At 42.5% G+C, this 16,500-nt stretch overlaps 3 protein-coding genes across 5 annotated transcripts in view; all 3 read left to right on the top strand.

Moving 5' to 3' along the window:
• Positions 1 to 5,129, top strand: part of LOC112561869 — a 32,733-nt gene extending 27,604 nt beyond the window's left edge. The window contains exons 5-8 of the mRNA XM_025234688.1: positions 1,133 to 1,336; positions 2,404 to 2,631; positions 2,896 to 3,141; positions 3,593 to 5,129. Coding sequence (XP_025090473.1) covers positions 1,133 to 1,336; positions 2,404 to 2,631; positions 2,896 to 3,141; positions 3,593 to 3,876 — 962 coding nt within the window. The 3' untranslated portion in view covers positions 3,877 to 5,129. The remainder of the gene's footprint in view (positions 1 to 1,132; positions 1,337 to 2,403; positions 2,632 to 2,895; positions 3,142 to 3,592) is intronic.
• Positions 5,130 to 7,342: 2,213 nt separating this feature from the next.
• Positions 7,343 to 11,722, top strand: LOC112562938. 2 transcript variants are annotated; one of them, XM_025236561.1, is made up of 8 exons: positions 7,343 to 7,841; positions 8,102 to 8,293; positions 8,740 to 8,967; positions 9,339 to 9,542; positions 9,778 to 10,005; positions 10,151 to 10,396; positions 10,567 to 10,869; positions 11,051 to 11,722. In XM_025236561.1, exons 1-7 carry the CDS (start codon positions 7,790 to 7,792, stop codon positions 10,839 to 10,841), a joined length of 1,425 nt encoding a protein of 474 aa, XP_025092346.1. In that variant the 5' UTR covers positions 7,343 to 7,789; the 3' UTR covers positions 10,842 to 10,869; positions 11,051 to 11,722. The 2 variants fall into 2 exon arrangements, with proteins under 2 accessions (XP_025092346.1, XP_025092345.1); XM_025236560.1 differs by having other exon boundaries at positions 10,567 to 11,722.
• Positions 11,723 to 11,868: 146 nt separating this feature from the next.
• On the top strand, positions 11,869 to 15,367 carry LOC112562940. Of its 2 annotated transcripts, none has more exons than XM_025236562.1 (6): positions 11,869 to 12,317; positions 12,635 to 12,711; positions 12,865 to 13,053; positions 13,462 to 13,689; positions 14,169 to 14,372; positions 14,583 to 15,367. In XM_025236562.1, the coding sequence occupies exons 2-6, from the start codon at positions 12,657 to 12,659 to the stop codon at positions 14,756 to 14,758; spliced, it is 852 nt and encodes a 283-aa protein (XP_025092347.1). In that variant the 5' UTR covers positions 11,869 to 12,317; positions 12,635 to 12,656; the 3' UTR covers positions 14,759 to 15,367. The 2 variants fall into 2 exon arrangements, with proteins under 2 accessions (XP_025092347.1, XP_025092348.1); XM_025236563.1 differs by lacking the exon at positions 11,869 to 12,317 and adding an exon at positions 12,374 to 12,545.
• The last annotated feature ends 1,133 nt before the right edge of the window (positions 15,368 to 16,500 follow it).

Here is a 16,500-nt window from a genome sequence, read left to right as displayed (position 1 = left end):
AGGTCGCCCCATGTCTTTACCTGCTTGTCAGGCCTCAAGACCAGTCTCAACGGCAAGCCCTCGCTGCTGCTGTGTCTCATATTTTTTTTTTAAAATCTCAGATCATAAGATTTATTTGTATTGAATAACACTCACATTTTTGTACCCTCAAGTACAGGTGGCCTAGTCTTTCAGCTATTTAGTTTTTTTAGAGAACTTTGATATCTGTTTTGTTAAGCATGTTTTCCTGAGTGCTTAATAAACAACCTCAAAATTTAAAATTCCTGGCAAACAAACAAGAAATCTCGTCGACAGATTTTTTTCACAATATAAACAGCTGTGGTTCGAAATTCCCCCAGGTGCAGCAGATGTTTGTTTACAGTTCGAACTCGTAATTCAGCTTAAAGCCGATTGACTCAGGCCGGTGTTTCAACAGTTTTCCTCACATAAACAATTTTTATTGATTCTGGTGGACATTATTTGCATGATCCGACAAGATGGGATTAACTGTCGTCACCATCGCTAATTTTTTTCTCTCCCATACCCTCTGCCCTCGCCACCCTCATCCCCAACCTTCTTCGACTTACGCCTAACCCTCATTCCTTCTTTCATCCTCCAGTCCTTCACTCTTATTTACTCGTTTTGATTCTGTTCTTATACTAAAGGTGTTAGGAAGAAGCAAATCTACATGACCAGCAGCTAGTTGTGTAATCACTCTGAAATTTTGTTTTTTTCTTTTCTTTTCTTTTCTTTTCTTTTCTTTCTTTTCTTTTCTTTTTTTTCTTTTCTTTTCTTTTCTTTTCTTTTCTTTATTTGGAGTTAGTTGCGCAATGTGTTACCAAAATACAGAACCAATGGTAACCGGATTCAGAAAACAATCATGGGTTGTGGTGTAAGTATTTCAATAATTCTTGTCGGAATCAGTTCAGAGGGTTCCTTTGCTGGAGATGTACACCCTGGGTATTTCGGGTTTGGTTTGAACAGAACCATTCTCAGAATGGGGATTCTAAGTTTTAAAGACGTTCGTGTTTTTCTATGGAGAATATGGAAGAAAGTCTTGGAGACAGTTGTCAACATGTCGACATTTGCCGCCCGTCCACACTGGGTCCAGCTGGCCTGCAAATTTTCTAGAAAAACTCTTGGCACATTGCAGGTGAACTGTGTCTGTATGGCGCTTTATGTGACGACAACCCCAGCCTGAAGTGTGAGGGGGACAACGCGGTCTACTGCTGCTACAACAGCCGCGGCATCCACACCAAAAACCTCCAGGACAACACTACGGGCTGCACGTGCAGCAACGACTTTTGGGGCGACAGGTGCGCCTCCAATGTCCAGCCCGTCCCATCCACCGAACAAAGTAAGAAGACTCGAACTTGTCTATGCACATACATTTTTGTTTCTTAGTGCAGTGCACACATGGGGCATCCAGTCTGTGATCAGAAGAACTTGAAGATCTAGTGGGTACAAAATCGTTTTTAATGACAAGGTAAAGCTCGGTATAGGGTACTAGCTTACTTTTTCCCAAACTCTGGGTGAATAACCACATTGGGTTCTCGAGACACACGCCTACAAACATCACCTTGCACAGAAAGAGGTCATCAACACTGACGTCATGATTGTACATGGAGACACTTAGGTGAAAGCCTTGGCCATTAGGAGAGCTAGGACAGTGTGTTCTTTATTTGTATTTGTGTACAAATGTTACGTAGCGAGTTTTACCTCTTTCTGTGTTGGGTGATTTGTCAAGGATACTCCCATGTGAACTAACTCCACCCACGCATTTATCCAGACTTTTTCGTGTTCTTTTGTTCTAAAACAAGACAAAACTACATTGGTCTCTGCAGGTTATGCTTACTTCAGTACAGATACAACATAAGGATTAAAGAAAAGCATACTCACTGAACAAATTTTAAAACAAACTAAAGTTCACTTTCCCATAAACACTAAGGACAGTGAATCCCTTTAAGTTAGCTAATAATTCTAAATTCAGTTCAACACGCAAGCTGCTAATTGTACAAAAAATTACTTATTACAAGTCTCAAAAAGCTAAATACTTTGAATTTCAGTCATGAGCTAGTATTGAGTTTTTTCTCCTGAAATCAACATCCGGAACTTGAGGGAGGAAAACTGTTTGTGAACGTGTACTCCCAAGGTAACAACAGTCGTTGAAGGTTCAAGAACACAGCCCTGGTCACTAAATTAAATACAGTTGCCGCGGACACAAGACAAAGCTTTTACAGAGTCGCTTTGAACTCGAAGTCCCAATACAGAGTTAACGAGGGGTTAACTTTGTCGTTTTTCACATCCGCTCCTTCTGCATATGTAACTTTTATCTGTCTGTAGTAAATGGGTAATTAAAGAACATTAATTAAAGAACATTAAAGAAGTTAATAGATAAAGGTCAGATCTGGGTTGATATCACAGGTTGCCTGAAGGACGCTGCCTGTCCGGCCGGAGCCAACATGACAGTTGTCACGAGCGGTACCAGCAACGTGAACGTGACCTACTGTTGTCCCGACCTGCAGGTCACGCCCTACGTGCAAGTTGTTCGCGGAGCTACTCCTCTAGTCATCTGCACTTGCAGTCTGCACGGACAGGAAGGGTCCACTGAAGACAAAGTTCGAATGTGGGCCGCCCTCACCAGCAACTATGGTAGGGATGTGCTTTTTCAAGAACGAACGCGTGTGATTATTATTCTGGAACGCTCGAAAACATAACGCTGCCCCATCCTGACTGCATGACTGATGCCAGTCTTTGTCTTTCTTTTTTCTAAAAAAGTATTTTTATGTCTCTGCCTTTTTTCATCTGACTGTGCCATCATAATTTTAGGGCCGATCGCGTGTGAGAGTGGGTTGTGAGAATTCCGCACAACGAATCAAGGGAAGGTTGATTCATGATCGGTCTTTCTCATGTCAGGCCGTTGGTGTGAGAGCGGGTCAGTCTGCGAACAGTTCTCCTCGAGCCTGACATTTTACAAGGGTGACAACTCCAGCACCGTGGAGACCCTGTCGCTGTGTTGTCGGAAACCCAAAAGCACCTGCTACTTCACCGCCTACAAGGACGACTACGACTCCATTGGCTGCCGATGCACCAAGACCTGGGTTCCCTGGACAGAGCCTGGCGCCTACGTTGTGCCGGATGCTGGGTACTACAACTCCACAGGTAGGCCACCCCACTCCTTGTCCACTGAGCTTCTGCGAGAGACAGATTGAGAGCCTGAGTCTTTGACTTCAAGATGGAGAGAACATTGGCGAGGAGGAATATGCATGTACGGCAGGGAAGGCAGTGGTGTAGGGGTTCTGCTGGAGATTTTCTTCTCTGACATGTTTCAAAAGGTCTTTATATAATTGTTTTAACTAACTAGATTTAGGCCTTACCCTAAAATTGTTAAAAATTACAAATTTGTTATACAATTGGCCCCACATGTTCTGCCGCCTTTTTCTAACCCACTCCGAAGTAAAAGTCGGTCACCTTCTGAAAACTAAAACCAAGAGCTGCAGTTGTGCAATATTTAGGATTTATGGGTTAGGATAGCTCAAGGTAAACAAGGCGAGGGTAGTTTATTGATCTAACCTGTATTTTTCAATAAACTTGTGTCTTTTTCCTTCTGTAGGCGAGGTCTGTTCCTACAATGCCAAGTGTGACGACTACCCCAGCGTCAAATGTGAATCAACTCAACTTACGTTGTGTTGCTATGGCAGCCGTGGCATACATACGGGTAGCCTGAAGAACAACACCCCATCCTGTACGTGCACAAACGACATCGCAGGCCCGCGGTGCGAGGGGTCAATGTATTCGATTTCCGGGTCATCTCAGATTACAGCGACCGCCGGCATGTGGGGACTGGCAGGGCTAGTGACCTTTCTCCTTGGATACAGTGGATACAATAATGACTAGATATGAATTAAATGGAAAGCATCGGACAATTAGTACAGTTCAGCAATCAGGCATGACGAAGGTACAATAATACGGAGACCATTTCATCACAAGATCTCTGTCCCGTCATAACGAACGAATAAACCAATCTTTTATTGAATTGAGGTGATGAGCACTGCTTGTACAACAACAGGAAATGACCATAGTATACTATAATACATTGTAAACGGCATCATAGCTGGCCTACTACTGTGCAATTAAATATTTCCATTTATTGTCTCTTATCCATTTGAAACTTCAAAACAGTCATGAAATGCAGTTGTTTTAGGTATACAGACGAAAATCCTTGCAACGTTTAGAACAATAATAATATTGATATCTAACAAGGCTGTTAATGTGCTTATCATCGTTAAACCAATCAGCATAGAGTATGATCACTGGTTTCTATAATGAACTGGCAAAAATTCGAGTCGCACATCTTCTAAATTCTGGCAACGGAAAGGGACGATAACAAAGGGAGACAAGTATGTAGTGACGTGTTCAGGGTAAAAAAGCAATAAGCAGAGTTTATGTGATAAAGATTATGGATACTTCATCATCAAATGTTACAAGTACAACATGCCTTGCTTTCTCGTTACTGTAGATAAAGACATCAAACAAGATTTATTACAAATATTTCATTATTTAAATTATAAAGCCATTAAACAGTGAAATTCTCAGGGGCAATGAAAAATGTAAATAATGTTTGTGATCGAAACATAGGTAGATGACATTGTATTATTTGTGTGTATATATGTCAGTATTATGTTAAAAAAAAAACAAGATAGAAAGTTCATTCCTGACATTTTAAATGTTGAGACATATGCACAGTGTGCGGGATTTGACCGTGTGACATCTTCTACAATGTGAACAAATGTGCTGCTTGTAGTTATCTGCAGCCATTTTTATTTTTTGTTTTTTGATTTGTTTGTTTGTTTTACTTTAAAGTTGTTTATTTTACCTGCCAGGAATGTTAAAGCAAGAGTTTCTCTGTACACCTACTATTATCACAATAGAACTGTCTGAGGATTCTTTTTTTAAGTGTTGAACTGAATACTGCACATGGCAGGTAATGAGGCATAATTAAGACTTAATCAACTTGCTAACTATTGCACAAAAGGAAAAATCTCTTATACGCTCCCTTGTTATCTCCCTGTATATATTGACCTTTGAACTAAAGATTGTTCAGTGACATCTAGGGTTAAGTAAATCTAGTCAATAAAGCAGAACGAGGCGCTGTTTGTTTGATGGTGTGTAAGGGTGGATTGGTTGACAATCACGCAGAACTCCACAGCATGTTTGTACAATTTTCACAACATTTGGCAAGATTATTCTTTTCATATAGGGGAAGATATGTTGCTACGTAGGATTAGTTTCTTCGTTATAAAATGTTAATGGCGGTTCTAAATGGAGAGAATCCTACGCAGAAAAAAATCATTATATTACGCTGACAATGTACAATGACTGAGTATCTTAGAAGAGCGGATATGAGAGAGAGAAAGAGCGAATAAGGAAGGTTTAGGGAAGCTAAAAACCGCCTATTTCTTTATCTCACCCTTCACTCAAACATCACGCCTTCATTGTCGAGCATATTGTCAAGTGAGGCCACGTGAACATGTTTTGTTCCTTCTCTACACCGAAAGCAAGCCGGTCGAAGACAGGTGTCTCGGTGACTTTGGTATATAAGAAACACTTGTTCTGAGAAATGTTGTCAGAAGTGTTGTTAATATAAGTTTCCTTGTGTGGATAACAACAAGGCGGTGAAAATACTTTTGAATTGACTCAATGATTACAATTATTTGTTACTTGTGCCTTTGTTTATCTTACTTTTCATATATATATATTTACATTTTAAACTCCTTGGCTCACTTTAAAAAAACCAAATCTACTAGGAAATAACTTCATTTTAATATCAGATACTTATTTTCACATAAATCATACATAATTTTATACACTTTATAAGATAATTTATCATAAATTAGTTGGTTAGCATTAATCAATAGCTAATACACCTTTGAATTTCCTATAACTAGATTACATTTTCACCTCCATGGATTATTCAAACAAAACCAAATCCAGAAGAAAATATTTTCCTTTTAATATCAGATTTTTATTGATATGTATAGGGAAAATTATACAGGGCTGCACTCTCACTGTTTCAGTCCGTCAGTGAAGTTTGTATATTCACATAGATGTGATCCATATTTTACTTTCATTTAACAAAACAGACAGGACACATTCCTATTTATTTAATCGATTGAATGAAAGCCTTTTCATTGTCATTAGAGGCAACAGATAATTTCTTGAATGTGTAGGATAAAACATACTGGACACAAAATAGGAATGAGTCAGTGTGTGCTATAACCTCGATACTGACAGCAAGCCAGTCGCTGCACACAGTCTTCTTTATTTTATTTTTTCTATTCACCTCACTGTCAGGTCTCAGATGCATGCAACCTATTTTTCAATGGAGCTCGCCTACCTAAGATGTGTTGATATAATACCCTGAGGTATGCGACACTGAAAGAGGAACGATGTGAGCGGAAAGCAAATATTCAGACTTGTTTGACGGGTGAAGGCTGTGAACTGAAGGAGCAACCGTCACCAGGGAAGGCAATCCCATGGGCCACCTCCCATCTGTCTAGAGAAGGAATCAGCAAGTACCCGTGTACTGATCTTAGCCATTCACCCTATCTACCCGTGGGCGAGGAGAGATATCTTCTTCAAACAGCTGCTCTGTCAACAGCGTTGTGTGCGATTAATAAATCAATGCTGCTCTCACGAACATCATCATCATTATTATTATTGAGTCAATAAGATGAGGGCTGAAGACAGCAAAATTATGAACTAATTGCATTAATGAGTTTAAATTGTTCGAAAGAGAACTAATAAATGTTTCGGGCTTTGTCAGCGATGATATCTAGTTCTCAATGACAAACCATTCTCGATGACAATGCAGCTGATTTGATAATCAACATCTTTCTTCGGTCGGCCATGAGTTGATGTGAGTCATTGCGCTCGATACCGCTGTCTCGTCAGCTGTGCACACACCCAGCCGTTCCTCATCAATAACCTTATCTAAAGTCTTTTCAAAGCTGAATGTTCCACCTGTGCTACACAGACACAGTCACGACCATGTTTGTGGTGCAACAGACTGTAGACTGCACGTCATAGCTTAAAAAATTAAATAAATTTCTTCTAGAAAGTAATCGCTGAACGACTTGGCAAGGTTGATTAATATGACATTTGACCGTTACCCTAAGTATTTACATGACTATGACACCAGTAAGGAGCCTTTATCTGCCTGTAACAGATGGTTATATGCGTTTACGCTGAATACGCTATGCGGTGTGAATAGGAAGAAGTCTGCGCATGCGTGACTGAATTATCGGAAGTGGGAAGCTCGTCACGCGCTCCGTGATTGGCTGGTTTGTTGGTCAATCTCTCGCTTTGTGAGCAACTCGTTCAGTCTCGGTGTTACTGCGCTACGGTGCGGCTACACCCGGAGACCAGATTTCACACCTGCATCCGCAGGTAGCACGCATACGTCACACCTGAGAACAGGTATTGCACAACTTGGAACTCAATAACGCGCAGGAAAGTGTTGTGTGGAGCTGACTAGAAACAAAATATTGGACGACATTCGCGAGCGTCGGGATTGAAGTAACCTACATGTGACGCTTGGCCGGGTGGGCTGCTCACCCGCCTTGCTTGGTATCACGGGGACGTGCTGGAGAGATTAAGCCGTAGCTTGCGGGTTACGGTCACATGACCTGAAAGTCCTGTCGACTGTTACAAGGCCACCACTAGGGTCTAATCTCGCCGTTAATTCTACGATTTGTGTTGAGAAGTCCGCGACAAGAAAGCTAGTGCAGGACGCCTTGTCGCTACCAAAATGGCCGTCACTGTCATCATTGCTCTGTGTGCAGTGTTTGCTCTGTCGATGAGTAAGTGCAAAGTTGTATTTATTTTTTTATTTTGTCTTCTTTAAATAACGAGATTAAATATTTGGTTGTATTCCGCGTATGGTTGGAGCCAGGATTTGGCATGTCCGATATATTCAATCTGAAACTTTACATAAGTTTTACATATTTTCCCTTCTCTGCATGTCTGTTTGATGTCATCAAAATGAATGAGTGTGATGATGATGATGATGATGATGATGATGATGATGATGATGATGATGATGTCTTTATTATCATTCCAGGGTTTTCAATAGGGCAAGATTGTCTGTCAGGTGATGTATGCTACAACGCTACGCATAATTACACTGTAGATAACGTGACGTACTGCTGCAGTGACGACACCAGGTGGCCCAGCCGGTTTCTTAACAGCTCGTGCGATTGTGTATCTCCTGCTACGAGAGCGAAGAACTGGGCCGACTACACCATGGGTGAAGGTGAGGCTCGCAGTGTCTGACACACCAGGTGTGTTCACACACAGAATATAGAGCACACAAACATACACAAACGTGTACACACGACCACGAAAACACATACTGTACATAAATACACAAACATACACAATCTAAATATGCAGTTACATGAATATCCATAAACATACGAACGATATAGATAGATATAGATATACACACATGCACGTAGGTACATAAACACTTTTTTTAATTACGTACATTAAAAATTTGCGCAGAAAACCATAGTTCGGAACTTCCGGTTAAGGCATCGCAAGCATGACTGAGGCACGAACGTCCCTCACTTCTGGAGCCGGTCAAAGTTCGCAATGTCTTCCAAGTATTTCGTTCAAAGACATTGAGGATGTAAGCTTTAGTGTGCGCAAATGTTCTGCAGACAGAAAGATGAAATTCTGCGGTCGTCTTGTTTGCAGGTCGCATGTGTTTAACTGGAGAAAGCCAGTGCCCCAAAGGTCATTCTCGTACTACCCTTTCACAGAAGAGCTGGAATGTTACGTTTTGCTGCAGCAACTCCTGGAAGAGTTCTGAGTCCGTTTTCAGCTTCCCTGACAATATCATTTGCCGATGCAACAACAACTCAGCACCGGTTCTGCCTCCAGGTGCCTACGTCGTCCCCTTGTCTGGAGATTACAACTCTTCAGGTGAGTTCCACGCAAACTGTCAGTTTGGACTGTTGTTAGGCAGTAACGGTATTGGTCTGTACACAACAGAAAACTCTTCATTAAGTCCATTTTTTTTTTCGTCACGAATCCTTATCAATACACACTGAGCTCCACACTCGCCCTGTCGTCTTCATGAAATTGCACACAAAGGCATTGCCTGTCGAACTTTTGTTGGAGTCGGTACAGTCGTTAGAGTCGATTCTCTACTTGTTTGGGTGATTTTCATGAAAACAAAATTGCTATCGCGGATCTTTTTTTTAGTGAAAGTTCATACATTTGTAGATCCATTACACCACACAGACGAGTTTAGTCTCATGTTACATGTTGGTAGTGTCTCTTCTTCTTCCCAGGTGAGCCGTGCCTGTACGACGCGCTGTGTGACGATGTACCCAGCCTCAAGTGTCAGGGCGACAACGTAGTCTACTGCTGCTACAGCAGCCGCGGCATCTACACCAAAAATCTCAACGCCAGCACCACGGGCTGCACGTGCAGCAACGAGTTCTGGGGCGAGAAGTGCAACGCCACCCTGAAGCCCGTTGCATCCACGGAACAACGTGAGGAGACTGAAAGCGCGCGTGTGCATGTGGGCGTGCCTTCATGTATTTATTTGTTTGTTTGTGTGTGTGTGTGCATGTAGGCGTGCCTTAATGTATTTATTTGTTTGTGTTAAGTTTAACAGAGGAAGATGTACAGTTCCTATTTTGCTAAAGTCAAATAGCGAACAAGGTAGGATAACATAGGTCCTAGTATAAAGGTCACACACTCACCTGTCGTCTCTCCGTGTCACAGGGTGTTTGACGAATGCCGCCTGCCCAGCCGGAGCCAACACCACGGTTGTTGCTGGTGGAACCAACAATGTTGATGTGACCTACTGCTGCCCCAACCTCCTAGTCACCCCCTACGTGCAGGTCGTCCAAGGAACAATCCCTCATGTCGTCTGTAGTTGCAGTCTGCACGGACAGGAGGGCTCTGCTGTGGACAGAACTCGCCTCTGGGCCAAGAGCACCAATGGCTTTGGTGAGAGCTTGGATCTTTTTCATGTACTTATTTTTCTTGGTCTGTCTGTCTGTCTGTCGATCGGTCTGTCCGTTATCATTTTATAACCAGTCAAATATTTCGACTTACAAATCCTGATGTTTGACTGATCTCTCGGTCATTTCAGGTCGTTGGTGTGAGAGCGGGTCAGTGTGTCAAGGGTTCTCGCCGAGCCTGACCTTCTACAAGAACGACGACTCCAACACGAGGCAGGTGTTGTCGCTGTGCTGTCGACATCCTAACAGCACCTACTACTTCGCCGCCTACAAAGAAGACTACGAGTCCATCGGCTGCAGGTGCGCCAACACCTCGGTTCCTGGTCCACAGCCTGGAGCCTACGTCGTTCCTGATGTGGGATACTACAACTCCACAGGTAGGTAACCCTCCCGACTGCTCACCACAGTGCGATCTTTGCTGTAATGAAAGTAAGAATGCTAGTCAACCTCGACTTCATGAGGTGGGCTGAAATGGGATGCGAAGGAGGTCAGATTGAATCAACTTTTTATTTATGAAATATTGTATGTCTTGGTGTCGTTGTTGCAGGCGAGGTCTGCTCCTACAATGCCATGTGTCTGGACTCCCCGAGTGTCAAATGTGAATCCTATGTACTTACACTGTGTTGCTATGGCAGCCGAGGCCTACATACGGGCACCTTGAACAACAAGACCACGCTGTGCACGTGCACCAACGACATCGCAGGCCCGCGGTGCGAAGGGTCAATGTACTCGATATCCGGGTCATCTCAGGTCACTACCACTGCGTGTCTTTGGGTGCTGATCGGCTTACTGGCCAGTCGTTATGGATACAATACTGGCTAATCCGATAACAGAGCACACTGCACACTAATGATTAATCAGGGCTTCTGCTAAGGCTAAATTCTTTAGGGTCCCACAGACCCCTTCTTCAGATTTTTAAGGGGTCCCTGTTCTTCGCCCAACTTTGGAGGGGACCCCATCGACGAAAATTGAAGGGGTCCTCCGAACTTTTAAAGCGTACTGTACGCATTTTTTTGCGTAAGCAGAAGCCCTGATTAATTAATCAAGAATGATTGTGCAATCCATAAACAGATAGCACAGTATCTCATGCAGCTAAGGGCCTTACGGTCTGTAAGCACAGTTATTGACGTGTCACATGACACAACATGTAAAATGTTATCTCTGGACATCTATAAATGTATCAAAGTCTGTGCACAAGTTATTATAGCTTTGAAAGTGGAGAATAGATATGAACTGGTATTCATTAAGTACGTTTGCCCAGCTTGTAATTTTTTTTCTGTATTTGTATAAATATCAAGCTACGGATGTCTGCTAAATCGACAGTGTACCCTAGATCTCATGTGGACCTTATCTACCTGTGATGGTTCACAATCTGTAAAATTTACCCAATGCCCCATCTTTTGCTGTTCGACCGACAGTGTAGCTAACGTGCAAACACTTGCGTGTGTTTACACCAACGTTTGCTCATGATCAAAATACGACCGTTACAAGCTTCCCGGTGACTGATGATGACATTCTAAGGCAAGAGTGCTAAACATATATATATATACACTTCACGTGCTGTATATCTGTTGAGTTCAACGTAAAATTTTTAAAGCCTCTTCAAGATTATAACTGAATCAATGAGGATCCTTTATTTTAGTTTTATATCTATAAAAAGATCTGTGAAATATTTGGGTTCAGGTATCCATGACTTGATTAAATAAAAAACTGATTTCTTGTGTCTTTATGTGTTCCCGAAATTTACTGAACATCTTCAGTGTGTGTGTTCGTGAGTCTTTGAGTGAATGTAGTGCCGATAATGTTACAACATAAAGTTTGGTCGATGGATTTATAAGATGACTGTCTGTAAAACTGAATACATCCCAGAATTTTTTTAAAGGCGTGCCGTAATGTCATCGCCAACAGACGATTTAGTGATAAGATCTGATGCTGCAGTTACAGCGGTCCTCGATGACATTGCCGATGACTATTGTTGTATACGCCCTAAAGTTGGTCTCGGACTCTGTAAACGGCAACATAGTCGGTGCAGAGAAGTGTGTTATCTTTGTTCTGCCCATCAGGAACTGGTTGGGCATCTCGAACCGCTCCGTCCATTGCTGGCTGTACGAGGAGTGCTGTGCAGCTTGAGAACTTTGATCGCGAGTTGTGTTCATCGGGAAGGTAGAAATCACAAGGACGGAACTCATCAGGGGACTGTTCAGGGGGAGAAAGGGAGAGCAGCTGTATTCAAGGAAAAAATAACCGGCAGATTCCAAGTTTCTAGAAGACATACCGCAGGTCAGCACTTACAGGGAAGTAAGTGACATACTTTCAGAGTCTTTATCAGATTTTCATATTTCAGAGTCCTACTTCCTTACCTTTCAGTGGGTAAAAAACTGATATTTCTTTCTTTTTGTTTTTTTTAAGCTCACTTTTCCACTGTAGTTAGATAAAATACACTTTTATTTATTATAATAGTCTATTTGCCTAAATGTAGGCGAGCACTGACTGATGGGTTGATTGTGAGGACAACTGGTTGGCTACGTAAGCATTTACATGTAAACGGCTTGAGGTTGATGTTGACGGTCAGTTATGTAGCTGGTGACAACCATTTAAGACTGATTTACGGTCAGTTTCAGGTGATCACGCAACAAGATGACTAACATCATCATTATCATCGCCGTGAGCGCAATATTTGCTGTGTCATTGAGTGAGTGAACACCTTGTGTTTTGGTTTTGTGATTTTCTGGCTTCAATGGCTGCCTCGGGTGTTTGTGATGTTTCAAACGAAGCTCCACTTTCGTTTTCTTTGTTCTTCTTTCCATCTATCCCCCTAGTTATCTTCCTATTTATTTATTTTCAGGGTTTTCAGCAGGGCAAGAGTGTGTGACGGGTGACGCATGTCACAACGTGACGCACAACGTAACAGTCGGCAATACCACGTACTGCTGCAGTGACGTTACTCTCAGACCAACCACGAAGAATAACTCATGTGCTTGTCTCTCTGCCAATGCAAGAATGAAGAACTGGGCTGATGAAACTATGGGGGAAGGTAAGATTCACTAAACGGTTTGTAGGGAGGCAAGTGCGCAACGATTTGAATGATCTATTTCTGTATTCGTATCGATGTTAAATGTTATTATATACTTAATAAAGTATGAGCACTCCTTTTTAAAAATCTTAAACATTTTACTGTTCACATTTCCTTGTAATTTCCTGGCAGCAAATTACATTAATTTCTCTCATAAGACTGAAAATCTGTATTGTATGATATTAAATTTACGTATACAACATACACATGGAATAGCGGAAGGCGAAATTCATTGCAGTTTCTCCTACAGTTTCTCAGTAAATATAGATGCCAGGATGCTGCTCTGTCTGTGAGACCAGCAAGCTGCCTTTTTATTTGTCTTGCAGCGGAAGGAAGAAAGAAGTAATCTTCAGTTTGTTCTCCCTGCAGGTCGCATGTGTTCATTTGGAAACGAGGGTTGTCCTCACGGGTTCACGACTGTCAAACTGCAGAACGACCAGTCCCAGGTCTGCTGCAGCAACGGAGCCTTCAGCTTCATGGCGCTGCTGGACGTCGGCAGCTCCTACTACGTGGGTTGCCGATGCAGGCACAACCCAGCCCCTGTCCTGCCCCTGAGCGCACACGCCGTGCCCCTGTCTGCCGAGTACAACTCTTCAGGTGGATTCTTCCTCAACTGTTTGTTTTGATTTATTACCTAGATCCGTTAAAAAACATCATTTTGAAAACACATTCAAGAGGTTCTTTAAGGGAAGTTTCTTCTATGTTTTACTGTTTTATCAGCAGTCCAGCTGCTCAATCACAGATGAACTGTCAGCGGTGTGTGTGATGTTGTAGGTGTGGATAGGAATGTCTTGCCCATATCTCTCATTGCTCTTGTTAATGTTAATATCTCTATTCCACTGCATCGTCAGTGTGATTTTCTTTTCTTTTTTTTTTTTTTTAGTAAAATAGAGCACACCTCCCACTCACATTGCCCATTGGGACAAATAAAATCAGTTATTGTATTGTATTGTATTGTATTGTATTGTATTGTATTGTTGTACTTCATGACAGTCCTCGCAAGTACATGAATCCCATACCACGTGATACCAGTCTGCAAATTCCTGTCACGATGTGTTTGTTCCCTCCACCACCAGGTGAGCTGTGCCTGTACGACGCGCTGTGTGACGACAACCCCAGCCTGAAGTGCGAGGACGACAACGCGGTCTACTGCTGCTACAGCAGCCGCGGCATCCACACCAAAGACCTCAACGCCAGCACCACGGCCTGCACGTGTAGCAACGAGTTCCAGGGCACGCGGTGCAGCCCAGTCCTCAAGCCCCTCCCTGTTACAGAAAAAAGTGAGACAAGCATGGTGGTGGTGGTGGTGGTGGTGGTGGTGGTGGCGGCGGCGGTGGTGGTGGTGGTGGTTGTGGTGGTGTCCGAGAGGATATTGTTTTAAAGCTTATTTTAACATTTAGACTGGGCCGATTTAAAAGCCGATTTAAGATGACAGGTGGAGATTACAGTTTGGATCACACTGTCACGTGTCTTCTTGTCACGAATCACAGGGTGCTTGACTAACGACGCCTGCTCCGCCGTAGACGAGGCGGTGACGAGCACGGGTGGAAACGTGACGTACTGCTGCCCCGACCTTCGCACCGCGCCGCACGTGCAAGTTATCGAAGGGGCAACGACTCGCAGCTGGATCTGCAGCTGCAGCGCTCCAACGGAAATCATAGGCTAGCTGACGTCAGACACTTCAGGTCACGGGGTCAGCTGACCTGTGTGCGTTAGCAGGGTAAACGGTCAGTGTAGGATGATGATACGTTCGCCAGGCAGTCAGATCGACATCTCACTCGGTGCATGGGTAAAACATGCTAAAAGGCCTTACTCAATATGGCACATGACGAAGTGTAGCTTTAAAATAAGATTTATACATGTCCGGTATAATGGGAAGGGGGCTGCTTACATTCTCATCAAAGATAAGTGAGTGTTTTCAAGAGCATCTTGTAAAGCCTCTTTAGAATTCTACAAAATATCCAGGAATATCTTTAAGTTTTTTTACCTTTCTTAAAGTATTAGAAATCGCTAGAATTTGCAGAATTGGCTTTTCGTTTCACATATCATTAAATTAATCAAAGAAATTAAAAGAATAAAATTATTCACTTTTTCTTGGCTAGGCTGTTAACCAAATTCAATTTATTTTTAGTGTATGTGTGCATTTTCTATTTTTGGAGGGGCGTAGAAACCATCAGAATCCCAAACCTGATATCTTATCAAAGATAACTAACAGTGTAATCGTTCTTTGTTCGTATCTCTAGTGTTTGGTTTATTAAAACAGATACAACTGCCATCTCTTCTCCTTCTGTTCTCGTCTGTGTGTGTGTGAGAGAGAGAGATGAGGGAGAAAGAGGGAAAAAGAGACATTATTATTATTTAGTGTAAGTTCGTGTCTATGAGTGATAAGAGATAATGAAGGCAGCACACAAAGGGAAAAATACACGTACCGAACAATGGGCTTGATCTTGGGTGTAACAAGTGTGTTGTCGTGCGTGTGTACGTGCCTGCTTGCATGCAGGCGCGCGCGTGCTTGCGTACGACAGCGAGTGAGTGAAGGAGAAATCCTCCTTGCCTGCAAAAAAAAAAAAAAAAAAAAAAGGAAAATAAACAGACCTCAATTAGGCTAATGTAACATACTTATCTATCTATATATATACTGCTGTGAGTTTTCCCTTGTGGAGAAATGGCGTGTTTACTGACTGAATCTTGCCCGTTCATCCTGTTTTGTTAATGCTTCCGACGAGTATATTCCAGCTTGTACATGCCCGAGCACGCGTAGCTCTCTCTCTCATATGTGGGTTTAAGAGAGTTTTAAAAATTAACTGCTATGATCTTTATTGAAAATTCAAGGATTGTGGATGGGAAAATGAGAGGAGAGTAATGGCATGCTGTAAAATCTGACATTATAGCACTGGAGACCGGAGGTACCTCGCATCAGGGTAGTGTTGAGTGGTTGCACGTGGACATTGTTCATGCCGGCGCGTGTCACTGAACGCTGTTTGACAGTATAGTCAGATGAGCGAGCAGTCAAGTCCGATGTAAGATCTCCACATGCAACCAACCCCTGGTAACCGTAAGAGGTAAAATTTCTTTCTCAAAACTCGTCCTTTTCTATGAAACACATTGTACAGATCGTCACCAAGCACTCCTCGTGACTCCTTCTTTGATCTCCGTCTGTGTAAACAGTTTACAGCAGTGGTTCTCAAAGTGTGGTCCGCGGGCATAAGTCAGGTGGTCCGCGGCTGTCATCTATCAGCAAAGTAATGTTTAAAGTGATGCATTCCTCGCATTAACATTTTAATTACAAAGAACGAGGCATACGTAGTTTTGTCATCTTATTACTATACTACTTTTACAAAAGGACATTTAGTTTTGAATTGTAATGAAACAAATGCGGCAATTTAAATTTGAAATTCATATACAGAG

Source organism: Pomacea canaliculata, linkage group LG4 (assembly GCF_003073045.1).
Source record: "Pomacea canaliculata isolate SZHN2017 linkage group LG4, ASM307304v1, whole genome shotgun sequence".
NCBI classification, from domain to species: domain Eukaryota; kingdom Metazoa; phylum Mollusca; class Gastropoda; order Architaenioglossa; family Ampullariidae; genus Pomacea; species Pomacea canaliculata.
This window is presented reverse-complemented; position numbering and strand designations above follow the sequence as displayed.

Bases quoted from the DNA above. Each gene is read 5' to 3' on its own strand.
- LOC112562938 (XM_025236561.1), top strand. From the start codon at position 7,790: ATGGCCGTCACTGTCATCATTGCTCTGTGTGCAGTGTTTGCTCTGTCG. The intron at 8,294-8,739 runs GTGAGGCTCGCA...TCTTGTTTGCAG, and splicing joins CGACTACACCATGGGTGAAG to GTCGCATGTGTTTAACTGGA. The intron at 10,006-10,150 runs GTGAGAGCTTGG...CGGTCATTTCAG, and splicing joins CAAGAGCACCAATGGCTTTG to GTCGTTGGTGTGAGAGCGGG.
- LOC112562940 (XM_025236562.1), top strand. From the start codon at position 12,657: ATGACTAACATCATCATTATCATCGCCGTGAGCGCAATATTTGCTGTG. The intron at 12,712-12,864 runs GTGAGTGAACAC...ATTTATTTTCAG, and splicing joins AATATTTGCTGTGTCATTGA to GGTTTTCAGCAGGGCAAGAG. The intron at 13,690-14,168 runs GTGGATTCTTCC...CTCCACCACCAG, and splicing joins TGCCGAGTACAACTCTTCAG to GTGAGCTGTGCCTGTACGAC.